This window comes from Salmo salar, chromosome ssa01 (assembly GCF_905237065.1).
Source record: "Salmo salar chromosome ssa01, Ssal_v3.1, whole genome shotgun sequence".
Lineage (NCBI taxonomy): Eukaryota > Metazoa > Chordata > Actinopteri > Salmoniformes > Salmonidae > Salmo > Salmo salar.
In genome coordinates this window covers 53,723,238-53,738,944 of record NC_059442.1, presented here as the reverse complement: position 1 = coordinate 53,738,944, position 15,707 = coordinate 53,723,238, and the positions used below count along the sequence as shown (strand labels likewise).

The 15,707-nt window shown below is 43.1% G+C and overlaps 1 protein-coding gene across 2 annotated transcripts in view; it reads left to right on the top strand.

The window, feature by feature from the left end:
- The window catches only part of LOC106604940 (adhesion G protein-coupled receptor A3), a 286,173-nt gene that overhangs the window by 205,472 nt on the left and 64,994 nt on the right, over nt 1-15,707 (top strand). For both annotated transcript variants that reach the window (XM_014200102.2, XM_014200092.2), the window contains exons 13-14: nt 11,863-12,070; nt 12,586-12,794. In XM_014200102.2, the coding sequence (XP_014055577.2) occupies nt 11,863-12,070; nt 12,586-12,794 (417 nt within the window). The remainder of the gene's footprint in view (nt 1-11,862; nt 12,071-12,585; nt 12,795-15,707) is intronic.

Below are 15,707 nucleotides of genomic sequence, written 5' to 3'. Positions count from 1 at the left end.
GATGGGAGAACCTTCCAGAAGGACAACCATCTCTGCAGCACTCCACCAATACCAATCAGGCCTTAATGGTAGAGTGGCCAGACGGAAGCCACTCCTCAGTAAAAGGCATATGACAGCCCGCTTGGATTTTGCCAAAAGGCACCAATAGACAATAGAAACAAGATCCTCTGGACTGATGAAACCAGGATTGAACTCTTTGGACTGAATGCCAAGCGTCACGTCTGGAGGAAACCTGGCACCATCCCTATAGTTAGCATGGTGGTGGCAGCATCATGCTTAGGGGATGTTTTTCAGCGGCACGGACTGGGAGACCAGTCAGGATCGAGGCGAAGATGATTGGAGCAAAGTACAGAGAGATCCTTGATGAAAACCTGCTCCAGAGCACTCAGGACCTCAGACTGGGGTGAAGGTTCACCTTCCAACAAGTCAATGATCCAAAGCACACACCAAGACAAAGCAGAAGTGACTTCGGGACAAGTCGCTGAATGTCCTTGAGTGGCCCAGCCAGAGCCCGGACTTGAACCCAATCGATCTCTAGTGAGAACTGAAAATAGATAGAGTTTGAGAAGATATGCAGAGAAGAATGGGAGAAACTCCCTAAATACAGGTGTGCCAAGCTTGTACCGTCATACCCAAGAAGACACGAGGCTGTAATTGCTGCCAAAGGTTCTTCGACAAAGTACTGAGTAAAGGGTCTGAATACTTATGTAAATGTGATATTTAAGTTTAATATTTTTATAATTTTCCCAAAATTTCTAAAACCTTTTTTTTGCTTATTGTGTGTAGATGAATGAGGTGATTGTTTTTTAAAATACATTTTAGAATAAGGCTGTAACATAATAACATTTGGAATATGTCAAGGGGTCTGAATACTTTCCAAATGCACAGTATATACCCATTCATTCTTGAAGAATATAACTTGTAAATGCCTCATGAGTTTAGTTCAGCTGTCGTACCCTATCAGGACCCAAAATATAAGCTTGTTATACTCCAGTGTTTGTTAACAAAGTAAATGTAAACAAACACTAAACATGGTTCAAACTATCATTTTGATATCATGGATGGTCAGTCCTTTCCTACATAGCTCCCGCTTTGAGTTTAACAGTGGTTACATTTCTCAAGCCCCCCACCAGTCATCAACATAAACATTCATGTTTCTACACTTTGATGTGATGGTAGTTTATGAGACCAGTTGCTCCCTTAACTCCCACTCCAGTGCTCAGCACCCTGCAAGGAAATTAAGTCACAGAGCTTCATAACCAGGTTACCATGGATACACTAAAAGCACTGTAGCTATACCTCCTCCTTGCTGCTGCATCATAAATTGGAAAAGGGCCAACATCTCTTAAAGGTTATTACTACAAAAGAAGACGGCCAATACATCATGAAAAAAATTGATTAAATGGATCAGTAGAGTAGGTGTGTGTCTGTGTGTATGTGTCTGTCTTTTTCCATGTGTGTGCCTGTGCATTGGTGCGTGTGCATGTCCTCTTCTAACCTCTTGAGATTAATTTCATACTTTAATAGAAGTGGAATCACAATCTATGATGTATGTACTGTGCTGATAATTACAACGCAGTCAATTTCAGGCTGTTGTGAATTCAGTGTATGCAATTGTATGATAAATGTAAACGCTACACTCACTGAAATTATAGCCCTTTCAGTAACTCAAATGACTTCAATTTTAATCAATGGACCAACCACAATTGAGGGGATTGTCATAAAGACCACACACACAAAGTGAAATAGTAGCTGAAAGGGTAATTGAATGAGTTGATCTGTAGAGTACACCCCAGGTCACACACTCATTCCACCTCCAAGCCAAATCTCAAATTACAATCTGCACGGCCACAAAGCAGTCACTATTTTTTTCCCCCTCTCATCAAATGAATATCAAGTTGAATCACATTGTTCGAGTACAATACGCCGTCTGGTAGTGATGGGGAGGAACATCAATACAGTGGTGTATCGCAATATTTTGGGGGATGATATTATATCGATTCTCTGACAACGAGTATAAAAAAAGGGTAGTTAACGTTAGCTAGTGCTTGTCGGCTGTACCTTCGCCATAACTCCGGTATTTGTTCTTCCATAACTTGTTTTCCACAATCTTTTTACATGTTTTCAGCACTTTTATTAATATGACTTATCAAAACCTGTTTTCTCATGGCTCTCTCATGTCCCTCTGCAGCAGACATATGGTGAGAAATATGTTTGGAACATCAAATCGCAATATACTGTATATTTGCAATACATATAGAATCGTGATGCATATAGATTCACAATACATATCGTATCGGGACCTAAGTATCATTATAATATCGTATCGTGAGGTCCCTGGCAATTCCCAGCCCTACTGTCTGGGAAGATTCATATTCAGTATTAACTCTGACAGATGCTGCTAAAGTTGGTAGTAGTGACACATTTGGAATTTCCCCTGTTCTATTATTTCTGGCAACAGAGACCCTCTTTATGTCTGAAACAATGCCATTTCTTATTTCGCTGGCAGAAAAATTAGGACCCATAACTGAATCAGGGACCAGTAGCATATCTGCTTTATTGTACTATCTTGTTTTCTTTTTGCCCCACAGCCTCCAGACTAAATTGCTGAAGGTTAAAACCAATCGCAGAGTAATGTAATACAGAGATTGTACTGAAAGGACTGAATGGAAAAAAGGGGGTCCATTTTATTATTTGTTTTTCTCTGGATTGGGCCAAATAGAGACACATCCCTATGTCAGCCTAATCCAAGGCTTTATTTCACCTTTCAAGACAAGTCTAGTGGCAGCACTCCCACTTTACCACATCAGTCACCGGCTTCATTAATAAGTGCATCGATGTCACCACAGTGACCGTACATACATATCCCAACCAGAAGCCATGGATTATGGGCAACATCCGTACTGAGCTAAAGGCTAGAGATGCCGTTTTCAAAGAGTGGGACACTAACACAGACGCTTATAAGAAATCCTGCTACGCCTTCCAACGATCCATCAAATAGGCAACTTATCAATACGGGACTAAGATCGAATCCTACTACACTGGCATTGACCCTCGTCAAACTATCACAGATTACAAAGGGAGACCCAGCCGCGAGCTGCCCAGTGACTCGAGACTACCAAATCGAGCTAAATGCCTTCTATGCTCACTTCGAGGCAAGCAACACTGAACCATTTGTGTGAGCACCAGCTGTTCCGGACGACTGTGTGATCACACTCTCCATAGCCGATGTGAGTAAGACCTTAAAACAGGTTAACAATTACAAGGCCACAGGATCAGATGGATTACCAGGACACATACTCAGAGCATGCGCTGACCAGATGGCAAGTGCCTTCACTGACATTTTCAACCTCTCGCTGACCCAGTCTGTAATACCTACATGTTTCAAGCAGACCACCATAATCCATGTGCCCAAGAACGCCAAGGTAACCTGTCTAAATGACTATCGCCCCGTAGCACTCACATCTGTAGCCATGAAATGTAGCCATGTTCACATCAACACCATCATCCCAGACACCCTGGACCCACTGCAATTTGCATACCGCCCCAAATGATCCACAGATGACTCAATATCTATTGCACTCCATACTGCCCTTTCCCACATGGACAAAAGGAACACCGAAGTGAGAATGCTGTTCATTGACTACAGCTCAGTGTTAAACACCATAGTGTCCACTAAGCTAAGGATCTGGGACTGAACACCTCCCTCTGCAACTGGATCCTGGATTTCCTGACAGGATGCCCCCAGGTGGCGAGGTTAGGCAACAACACCTCTGCCATGCTGACCTTCTACACAGGAGCCCCTCATGGATGTATGCTTAGTCCCCTGCTGTACTTCCTGTTGACCCACTACTGAGTGGCCGCGCACAACTCCATCACCATCATTAAGTTTGCAGACGACACAACGGTGGTAGGCCTGATCACCGACGACAATGAGACAACCTATAGGGAGGTGGTCAGAGACGTGGCAGTGTGGTGCCAGGACAACAACCTCTCCCTCAACGTCAGCAAGACAAAAAAGCTGATTGTAGACTACAGGAAACGAAGGGCCGAGCACGCCCCCATTCACATTGACGGGCTGTAGTGGAGTGGGTCGAGAACTTCAAGTTCCTCTGTGTCCACATCACTATGGATCTATCATGGTTCAAACACACCAACACAGTCGTGAAGTGGCATAACAGTGCCTCTTCCCCCTCAAGAGGCTGAAAAGATTTGGCATGTGCCCTCCGATCCTCAAAAAGTTCCACAGCTGCGCCATTGAGAGCATCTTGACTGGCTCCATCACCGCTGGTAGGACAACTGCTCAATTAGTATTTGGTAGCATTGCCTTTAAATTGTTTAACTTGGGTCAAACATTTTGTGTAGCCTTCCACAAGCTTCCCACAATAAGTTGGGTGAATTTTGGCCCATTCCTCCTGACAGAGCTGGTGTAACTGAGTCAGGTTTGTAGGCCTCCTTCATCGCACATGCCTTTTCAGTTCTGCCCACAAAGTTTCTGTAGGATTGAGGTCAAGGCTTTGTGATGGCCACTCCAATACCTTGACTTTGTTGTCCTTAAGCCATTTTGCCACAACTTTGGAAGTATGCTTGGGGTCATTGTCCATTTGGAAGACCCATTTGCGACCAAGCTTTAACTTCCTGACTGATGTCTTGAGATGTTGCTTCAATATATCTACATAATTTTCCTACCTCACGATGCCATCTATTTGGTGAAGTGCACCAGTCCCTCCTGCAGCAAAGCACCCCCACAACATGATGCTGCCACCCCTGTGCTTCACGGTTGGGATGGTGTTCTTCGGCTTGCAAGCCTCCCCCTTTTTCCTCCAAACATAACGATGTTCATAATGGCCAAACAGTTCTATTTTTGTTTCATCAGATCAGAGGACATTTCTCCAAAAAGTACGATCTTTGCCCCCATGTGCAGTTGCAAACCGTAGTCTCGCTTTTATATGGCGGTTTTGGAGCAGTGGCTTCTTCCTTGCTGAGCTGCCTTTCAGGTTATGTCGATATAGGACTCGTTTTACTGTGGATATAGATACTTTTGTACCTGTTTCCTTCAGCATCTTCACAAGGTCCTTTGCTGTTGTTTTGGGATTGATTTGCACTTTTCGCACAAAAATACGTTCATCTCTAGGAGACAGAACGCGTCTCCTTCCTGAGCGGTATGACGGCTGACATTGCTCCCAAGGACGAACCGGACTTGTGGAGGTCTACAATTTTTTTTCTGAGATCTTGGCTGATTTCTTTTGATTTTCCCATGATGTCAATCAAAGAGGCACTGAGTTTGAAGGTAGGCATTGAAATACATTCACAGGTACACCTCCAATTGACTCAAATGATGTCAATTAGCCTATCAGAAGCTTCTAAAGCCATGACATTTTCTGGAATTTTCCAAGCTGTTTAAAAGCACAGTCAACTTAGTGTATGTAAACCTCTGACCCACTGGAATTGTGATACAGTGAATTAGAAGTGAAATAATCTGTCTGTAAACAATTGTTGGAAAAATTACTTGTGTCATGCACAAAGTAGATGTCCTAACCAAGAAATTTGTGGAGTTGTTGAAAAATGAGTTTTAATGACTCCAACCTAAGTGTATGTAAACTTCCGACTTCAATTGTACATAGATTATTTCAGAAAAAAATTGATTGCAAATCATTCAGTTTAATAAGGTAGTTTGCCACTCAAGTCATTCAGCTCTATTATCAGTGAATGCATCATGTACTGAGTGGTTTAGTGAATGAAATGAATAACTGAATGAACAACTGAGTCTGTTATTTCTCTCTTAGATGACAGCTTTTGTCATGCTCTCAGGCACACAGTCCGCCTTTCACTCCCTTTGTTGTGCAATTAGTACGGAGTGTTTTAATGCATCACAACATTTACAGTACTGATATAGGCTCTTCTCCCTTGTGCCATTAGAGAAGCATCTGTCTCTGTTCTGCTAAGATCCATCTCAGTACTACACTACAGTCTATAAGAGAAATGCTCTCAGGGCAAACAGCCCCGTCACCCCAGCTGTTTTATTTACAATGAAGAATTATCTCAATCCACGCACAGAATATTCAATATACCTACAGTACAGAAGGCTTCATTTCTAACAGTTTGTCTTTGAATTAATTATTTAAAAAAAATAATGTTTATTGACTAGGAATGATTATCTCAATCCAGGCACAGTGTATTCCGATTTACTTAGACTGTTATTCATTTAAAACAGTTTGCCTTTGGATTAATCAAACAATATGTTATTTACCTCATATTTAAATGTGTGCTAAGGTCGTTTTATAGTGTATTTCTCTCAAATGTGAGAGAAACATTTTGGAAGACAGTTCAGAATTGCGTAAGACCATGTAAGAAGAGGAATCTGTCTCCAAGACGAAGCAGGCACAGTGTTCTGTCTCCACAGAGCCAGTTGTATTTCCTGCCTCGCTCCAATCTGCTCTCAATCCAAACCTTGTCTGGGCGAAGCAGCTGGTTGGCATGGAAACCATGTAGCCTGTTTTAATTTTTCTCACTAGGTGAGTAATGCTAACACAACACTGAACACAACTAAAGAGTGGTGGGCCATTTAAGCTTCAAACATGGCAATCGTCTTGAAATAATTATTACATTTTGATGTGGAGTCATCATTTTAAATTTAGGCTGCAGCCTAAAAATTGCTAGAAAACACTTCTAAGAAGGAATTCCCATGTTCTCATTATGCTGCATGTAAGAAAATGTAATTATTATACTTATCAGTAAACATTGTGCATGACATTAGTCTTTCAGAAACAAACATATAAACAAGCGAACAAAGTCAATGATGCATTTTCTCTGACTCACATTTGGTTCAGACTAAAATGAGGATGAGTCACTGCTAGGTTAGAGTATCTGTTTCCTGGTCACTCATTCTTTGATAGCCAATGAGGTGAGGACATCTCCTCCAAAGCTTGTCACTGAGGAAGATGAATACCAACTGCCTATGCAATATAAATCTCTGCTCCCGTAGTCAGCAGTCTCATGGTGGCGGTAGGAACCCGGGCTTATGCACAGAGACACCTGATTATGTCAAGTTGCTGAACTGCACTGTGATTTGACACTCTTAAGATATTTTTTTTTGGCACTTTAGCTTGACATTAATTTGAGTTATATGATTACATGGCAGTAGAGTTCATACAGACAGCTGACTCTCTCCTATTGTTTGTTGGGCCTCTCGGTGTAAACGTCTTCCGGCTATCAGAAATGGCACATAATCCCTTGTGGACCTGAGGGCTGGGCCAGTGTAAAGCATGGGCACACTCTGAGCTTCTGATTCACTGTGTGAATAACGCTTGATGGGAAATAACAACAGAGTGCTATATATATTATTATTTTTGAAGCATATGTGGCACCTACTCAAACATCCAAACTCAAAGGAGACAGTCCTAGGTCAACAGGAGAGTCAAGTCAAATGTTGTGAACTGAGAGCAAAGGACAGAGCTTTCAATCCTGGAGAAACTGCTATGCTAGGAACTACCTCAACGGACCAAAGTGGGTTCCTGCTACAGTCATTGCTCAGACTGGTCCTGTGTCCTACACTGTCCAGACTGCAGAGGACGTCATCTGGAAAAGCCACACAGATCAGTTACTGTTGAGAAAAGCAACACTGACAGAACCACAAGTCGTGAGTGGTCCAGAACTGTTACTGGGTGACACTCTGACCCAGCAGTTGTCACCTAGGGGTTTAAAGTCACCTTCTCAGGACTGTTGTTCATAGTGGGGACAATTAAAGTAGGTGGGGAGGAGATGTGGTGTATTGGGGTTGTGCCACAGAGCATCATGGGAGTTGGATGTTGTCATATTGTAGATAAATGGTTGATCTAATTCCTGTCTCCCGGGAAACCCACAAGACAAAACACTAATGCCCATGCTTATGTCCACGACAGCAAACAAAATGAAAGTGCCACATATGCTGCATTTGAGCCCCTGTGCTGTGTACATATAGGACATTCGTACGTGTGCATAAAGGAACAGGACCATATGGTAATGGTACATACAACACAGCAAAACTTTTTACCTATTGGACACTCTTTGAAACTCTTATCTGCATACAAACCCCTAACAATCTTATATAACCACCTGTCACCGACTGAGTTAAGTTATAATACAAAGCCATGCATGTATGTGGTAATTGGAAGGATTGGAAGGCATTATAACTTGTCCTGTCCAATTTAATGTCTCGTATTACCTTCATAAATATACCTGACAGTGAAATGCTTACTTACAAGCCCTTAACCAACAATGCTTTAAGAAGTTTTTATGAAAAAAATGTACAAAAATAAAAAAGTTAAAAATTGAAAATAAAAAGTAACAAATAATCAAACAGCAGCAGTAAAATAACAATAGCAAGGCAGGGGGTACCGGTACAGAGTCAATGTGCAAGGGAACGGTTAGTCGATGTAATTGAGGTAATATGCACATGTAGGTAGAGTTTAAGTGACTATGCATAGATAATAAACAGAGAGTAGCAGCAGTGTAAAAGAGGGGTCTGGGTAGCCCTTTGATTAGGTGTTCAGGAGTCTTATGGCTTGGGGGTAGAAGCTGTTAATAAGCCTTTGGACCTAGACTTGGGGCTCCGATACCACTCCGGTACCGTTCCTACGGTAGCAGAGAGAACAGTCTATGACTAGGGTGGCTGGAGTCTTTGACAATTTTTAGGGCCTTCCTCTGACACCGCCTGGTATAGAGGTCCTGGATGGCAGGAAGCTTGGCCCCAGTGATGTACTGGGCCGTACGCACTACCCTCTGTAGTGCCTTGCAGTCGGAGGCCGAGCAGTTGCTATATCAGGCAGTGACGCAACCAGTCAGGATGCTCTCGATGGTGCAGCTGTAGAACCTTTTGAGGATCTCAGGACCCATGCCAAATATTTTCAGTCTCCTGAGGGGGAATAGGCTTTGTCGTGCCCTCTTCACGACTGTCTTATTGTGTTAGGACCATGATACTTTGTTGGTGTTGTGGACACCAAGGAACATGAAGCTCTCAACCTGCTCCACTGCAGCCCCGTCGATAAGAAAGGGGGCGTGCTCGGTCCTCCTTTTCCTGTAGTCCACAATCATCTCCTTTGTCTTGATCACGTTGAAGGAGAGTTCTTGTCCTGGCACCACACGGCCAGGTCTCTGACCTCCTCCCTATAGGCTGTTTCATCATTGTTGGTGATCAGGCCTACCACTGTTGTGTCATTGGTAAGCTTGATGATGGTGTTGGCCATGCAGTCATGAGTGAACAGGGAGTACAGGAGAGGACTGAGCACGCACCCCTGAGGGGCCCCCGAGTATCAGCGTGGCAGATGTTTTGTTACCTACCTGGGGGCGGCCCGTCAGGAAGTCCAGGATCCAGTTGCAGAGGGAGGTGTTTAGTCCCAGGGTCCTCAGCTTAGTGATGAGCTTTGAGGGCACTGTGTTGTTGAACGCTGAGCTGTAGTCAATGAATAGCATTCTCACATAGGTGTTCCTATTGTCTAGGTGGGAAAGGGCAGTGTTGAGTGCAATGAAGATTACATCATCTGTGGATCTGTTGGGACGGTATGCAAATTGGAGTGGGTCTAGGGTTTCTGGGATAATGGTGTTGATGTGAGCCATGACCAGCCTTTCAAAGCACTACACCTTTCAAGTGCTAGTCAATGCAGAAACTATGATGGGTAGCCAGGGCCGGTGGTGAGTAAACCGGCGACATCGAATGCTGGAGAGGAGGAGCAGGAGTAGACTTGACAGTCCATTAATTATAATCCACATAATAATTCACATTTCCTGTTGCTGCAGGATTATTTTCTTGTGGTAGCAAACTGTCTCAAATTAAAATCCTACATCTGTAAGACTAAAGCATGCAATGTTTCAGAAAGGGGAAGGGCCCAGGCAAGATCACACGGATCACACGGTGGGCCCAGGCAAAATCAACTTTGAAGTGTGAAGTCCCCAGCGAGTTCCTCATGCGAATGTAGCCTTACTACCTTCTTAGGCCATTCCGGACGGACTTAGAGCGTTTGTTAAAGCAAGGCGTTGTGCATGCCACAGACCGCACACCCTCTAGGCTATAAATCCCTTCAAAAAGGCTGATAAAGAGGATGAAAAGCTGCAGAGAGAGGATGGGCTTGTGCGATAAGATGTTCATGCAGTGTTGTGGCATTTGAAAGGATCTGTGTTGTGAGGTGAGGTCACCTGGTATTCCTCACTGTTTGAGATCTGGGCCCATCACAAAACGTATTGGTGTATGACTGCTGATCTAGGATCAGGTTAGTATTTTAGATCATAATGGAGTAGATTATATATGAACAGGGAGGTCCTGATCCGAGATCAGCACTCCTACTCTGAGACACTTTGTGAATAGGAGCCCAAATCCTTGAGCCACTCCTTCAAGGATTCCACTGTATCCTTCACCTGTCCCTGATGACGTCACCGATCAAATCCACTTTGACACGGTCAGGGATGCCTGTATCCCAGTGCTTTTGAGAAATATACTGCTTGCTTAAGCTTTTCTGGAGGAAAACCATGTAACATAAATTTCAAGGCAGAGATTCATCTCTCTCTGCAGGATGAAAATCAATAGCCTTTCAAGTGCGAGTCAATGCAGAAACAAATAGCTAACAAACCCGGGTCATAAATTAGCATGGGCTCCTTACACACGTTGGTTGTAAAGAGAAGAGATGGTGCTTAAGTATTCTGTTGGCTCATGTCACTTTACAGGATTGGCCTGCTCCAGGGTAATGTAATGGTCAGAGAGCTGAAGAACTTTGAATCTTGTTAGGCCACGTTGCCTGAGGAGAGCCATTCATTGCCAGAGAATTGGATGATAGACCTATGTAGATAATATCCATTACTTAAAGTATCTGTGAATCTGGGATGCAAATAGAAATAACAATGGGAATTGGATGGGAATAGGATGGGAATCTCTCCATGTTTCAGCATCACGGACAGTTTGTCCTTCCCTTGCCTCACCAACTCTTCCTCTTTCCCTGGGGACTAGCTGATGCCGGGCTCCTTTGACGTCACATACATCCATAACAGACCTCATGCACCTATGGACGTTTCAATGCTTTGAATTCTGTTGTAGAATCATGGTTTCACCCAACAGTGTTTTGTGTTGGTTATTCTCCCTGAATGCTCTCAATGACGAATGAGTAGGGTGTCCAAATAAATGGATGGATAAAAACACATCACTAGGTATATCTTGTCGTACTGGAGTGGAAACCCATTTCCATTGCAAAAATATGAAATTATGTTGTCATAATAATGTATAATTTTTTATTAAACATTTATCAGGAACATATTAATCAGAGCACATTCACTTATGTGTAGGCTACGTTCTCCCATGCCCCTAAGCTGATGACTAGCACTTTGGGACCTTTTTATTTGATTAGACATGAACTCAGATATGAGGAGTGCTTGCTCTGGGTCTGGTCCACCTAAGTGCACTCAATCCATTCTGGAACCACACCCACGTACAATGTAATGCCACTATACTTTTTTAGAAACTGTCTATCCTTCCCAGAGCTCACAAAATGTCATTTTCAGGGGGTTCCATGGCGTTTATAGGCTGTGGGGGGAAGATAAAGTGAGGCCGGTTGTCTCTTTAAATCAACGCTGCAGTGTTGATGTGCCCTCGAGCTGAGATGTTAAGAACCATTTCCACCTCTGCGGCAGGAAACCTTACCAAATAGGCGCACGAGAGCTCTTCAGACGACGTAGCCTACCGAGTGAAACCCATTCCCATGGTTACTTGTGCTCGCTACCAATATTGGAGAGAGAGGCAATGTGTCAATCTTACAAGCTACTGGAGTGATAATTTTCAGCCTCTCTCTAGCGAATGGCATTATTCAATTTGTATTTTGTCCTTTTTTATTCCATCCGCAGAACTCCGTGGCAGTCGCCGCAATCCATTTACCGCTGGCTGGTACGCCTAACCCCTCTGCGTTGCAATCTGTTGATAACTCGACTTGCAAGCTGCAGTTTATTGTCTTTCGAAATGGGAAACTCTTTCCTTGCACAGGGAATTCGTCAAACCTTGCAGATGATGGAAAACGTAGGAGCGTTTCGACACCAGTTGCTTTCACCAAATTAGGTAAGAGGAAATGCATGCATTTGATCATCATGGCTCTGATGTCAACGTTGTCTAAAAGTATGATCGGCTGTCGACAAACACAGGGACACGCACATGCATGCAAAAATGAAAAAGTGCGCAGCCTGTAGAGATTTGATCCATATTACATATGTTTGTTAAAAACACAACTATGTCTAAATATTTGTTATCCTAAACACATAGCCTAATTCACAACACATTTGACAAATCTTTATATGCGTGCTATTTCTTTTCATGTTATAATATATTGTCGTTACCATCCTCCTGATGATATCTGTGGCAGATGTTTAATAGCTTTTAAATCTTAAACACAAACATGTCAATGAAAGATAGATATACATTATGAAAATAGGCAGAATTAATAATTATGTATGGTTGTCGGACAGTAAAGTGTGTGTGTGTGTGTGTGTGTGTGTGTGACAGTGTGTTCGTTTCTTGGATGTTGCACTTAGACTTTCCACTTGGTTTCCCTAATTTAATGTGTTGCTTTCTTGCAGATGGGTGCAGCATCGGGAGCGCCGTGCACTCGGTTACCATTGCTCTCAGGCACTTCGCGCTGGGTGTAGACCCAACTGCAGCCTATTGGGATTTTGACCTGCTCGATGGGCACGGTGGCTGGCGGGCAGAGGGGTGCCACATAACAGGCTCCACGGGCAACACGACCACCATTCATTGCACTCATCACAATAACTTTGCGGTGCTAATGGTGAGTACAGAAGTGACCTTATTCCAATCCTCTCACAGGACACCCTTTCCCTGGCTATCTCGCGGCTTGTTGCTTATAATGAATCCAATACATCATTTTGCACAAAGGAGTAGTCACGTGCCTTGCCAACCACTTCGTGATATAAGGGACCTTTCAAAATCTTGCTTTATTGTTGTAGCCTATTCCCACAGAGGAAAATGTAATGGGGAGATGCGCAATGGAACCATGGCTGAGGATTGTATTACTCGTTTTTTCTACATTTTGGAAATACGAAGTTGGTTTTCTTGTCTGCCACCTCTGCTAAAGGCAGTACGGCAGCTCAAATCGAAACGATGCTCAATAGAACGAGCGCCTTGTCAGTATTCGCCTGCAAGTCAAGCGCAAGTGGTGTAGTAATTGGTTGCAACCTTCTTCCACCGAAATGTTCGATTGTAAAGCAAGCTATCATTAAATCTATCTCGCTCAAGTTGGTCGTGGTGTCGTCGCGGTGTGTATTTACGAATACCTTCTCCAGTCGACGTCCCCTATTCAAATTGATTTCATGAGGATAATACCGAGAGCGCAATGGCATCGCATCGCTCAGTCATTCCGTAGTGCCTCTTTGCCTAGTCCGCGTTTGGAAGGACAGAAATCCTCCGGATGTTTACCGAAGAGTGGGATTCGCTAGATTGGGAGGTTAGTCCTTTCAGTGCATGAAAGTGGTGTTCTGTGGAATGTTGGTGTCTTCCCGAGTTGCTTTTATCGGAATATTTTAATTTCGTTCTTATTCCAGTGGGTAGAAATATGCCGGTTACAAAGCAGACGGGAGAAAAAGCGGCATAATGAGAGCAAGGGATGGTGTGCATGGAATATCAAGCTGTTGTCAGATTGAGCGCAGATGTCATATTGTCATTGCGTGGGCTGTGGCAATGTAAGCTATGTATTTAATATACCACCTGGGCTAGGGGAGACTCTTTTCACTTCGCTTGATTACAAAGCTGTATTGGGATGGTGGTAGTCAGCGCACAAGGAAGGTGAGATCGCAAGGCAATTTAGTGAATAGACCTGACAACAGATTCATGATTTGAACTTCTGGGCACGTCAATTGGAAGTGCTAGTTGTGGTGGGCGGGTAGCTGTTGCCGTCTGGTCTCTCCAATGAAAGCAGATTATATTGTTCCTGTGTTTGCGTGGAGACCGCGCGCGCTTTACTAATGCAGGCACCACACCCGCAGTAGTATCTGCAGTGCCCGAGAAAAGGACCCTTATTTACGGACTCGTGACATCACTATTTTTTTCTGCACTATCTCTGTTGCGGTATGATTTCTCCCTCCTGTCTGACTTTGTATTACTGAACTTGTTGCGTGATCTCCTCATGGTAAGCTGGAACTGTTCTTGTCATGTGTTGTCTACCACCACATGTTATCTTGTAATGTGTTATAAACTGATGTTAGTGACTCCAGCATGGTCATTGAAGCAAGTTTGGATCACCCCCAAAAACTTGAACACAGCTGCCTTGATGTACAGAATGACAACAACTGTGTTAATACTATATCTAGTGATCTCAACAAGTTGTAAACTCTACCCAAACTTTTTAGTGTGGTCATTGCATATACAAGTCATGCTGGATAGATGTAATGTTACAATTAGAAAAAAACAAGCATTTATTTCAGAAATGGTCATAGTCTATGTAGCTGTGGTATGATCATCTCAGATATCCTACATGGGCAGTTCTGCAGCACAGTGTAATCAGATGATACAGTATTCACCTCTGAGCTGAACCACTGCCTGGACCGCAATAAAGTAGTGCCAACATGGCACTGTCTGCCCTCAAATGAGCCACAGTCAAATCTCTGCCAGGTACAAGACAAGAAACCATTAGAGGATAAATCTACAACTTTGAACAGAATGACACAGGGGCAAACAATCAAAGAGAGTTTTGAGAGATGGCAAAGCGAGAACCATCATCTCGTCTGAAAGGCACACTAGCAATCTCCAGCTCGAATAATGTAGGCAGTTCTCATTCAGCACTTTGGGGCTTGTGTGGAGATGATTAGTCCACTAAAAGTGTGACGGTCCAATACAATTTTCCCTGGGGATTGGTATCCAGTTATGGTTTGTTATATTGAAAGCAATTTAATGAGATTCTTTTGACTTGGCTTAGGAGAATTTAATGCTAGAGAGTCCCTCTCGTAGACCTGTGACCAGAATGCTAAATGAAAGGAAGAAGGACAATTTCATTGAAGGAGCTTTTGTTTCTGTTTGGATTAGCCCCTAGATACAAATATAAATATAGATATGAATAACATTAGATTATTACGTGTATAACAACTTTTGGTTCATGGAGTAGACAGCAGGTAGATTACTAATAGCACCTATTTCCTTATAGTATGTGAATACCAAATTATATTATAAGATAGTAATTGGTATTGGGTTCATTAAAGAAGAGATGGTGTGCACCCTTGCTGTGTTGACTGTTGAGTCATATGTTGACAAATCGGAGAGATAGGAGACTCAAAGCGTGATACCTTTCAGGTTTCAGAACCATGGACAGTTCCTTCTGGAGCTTCCTGCTGAATCTCATCTTATTGAAGACACCGATTTGTTTGTATTTGAGTAAATCTGAGAAATAGGAGACACATAGCATGCTGAGCTCCCAGGTTCAGCACCACTGGTAGTTCCACCACCCCCAGCCTAGCCTCCTTATGAGCACCAAATTCTATTTAAAATATGTTTGTTTTTGTACCTAAATGAAATTGAAGATAGGCTACATGTTGTAGCATGCTGGACCCCATGTTTCAGCACCAGGGACAGTTCCAGTTATCCCCTTGCCTTGCTAAATCTACTTCTCTACATAACAATATATTGTGCGATATGTTTGTTTGTGTTAATAACTGAAAGATGTGCTGTAGCTTGACTCTCCAGGTTTCAGAAC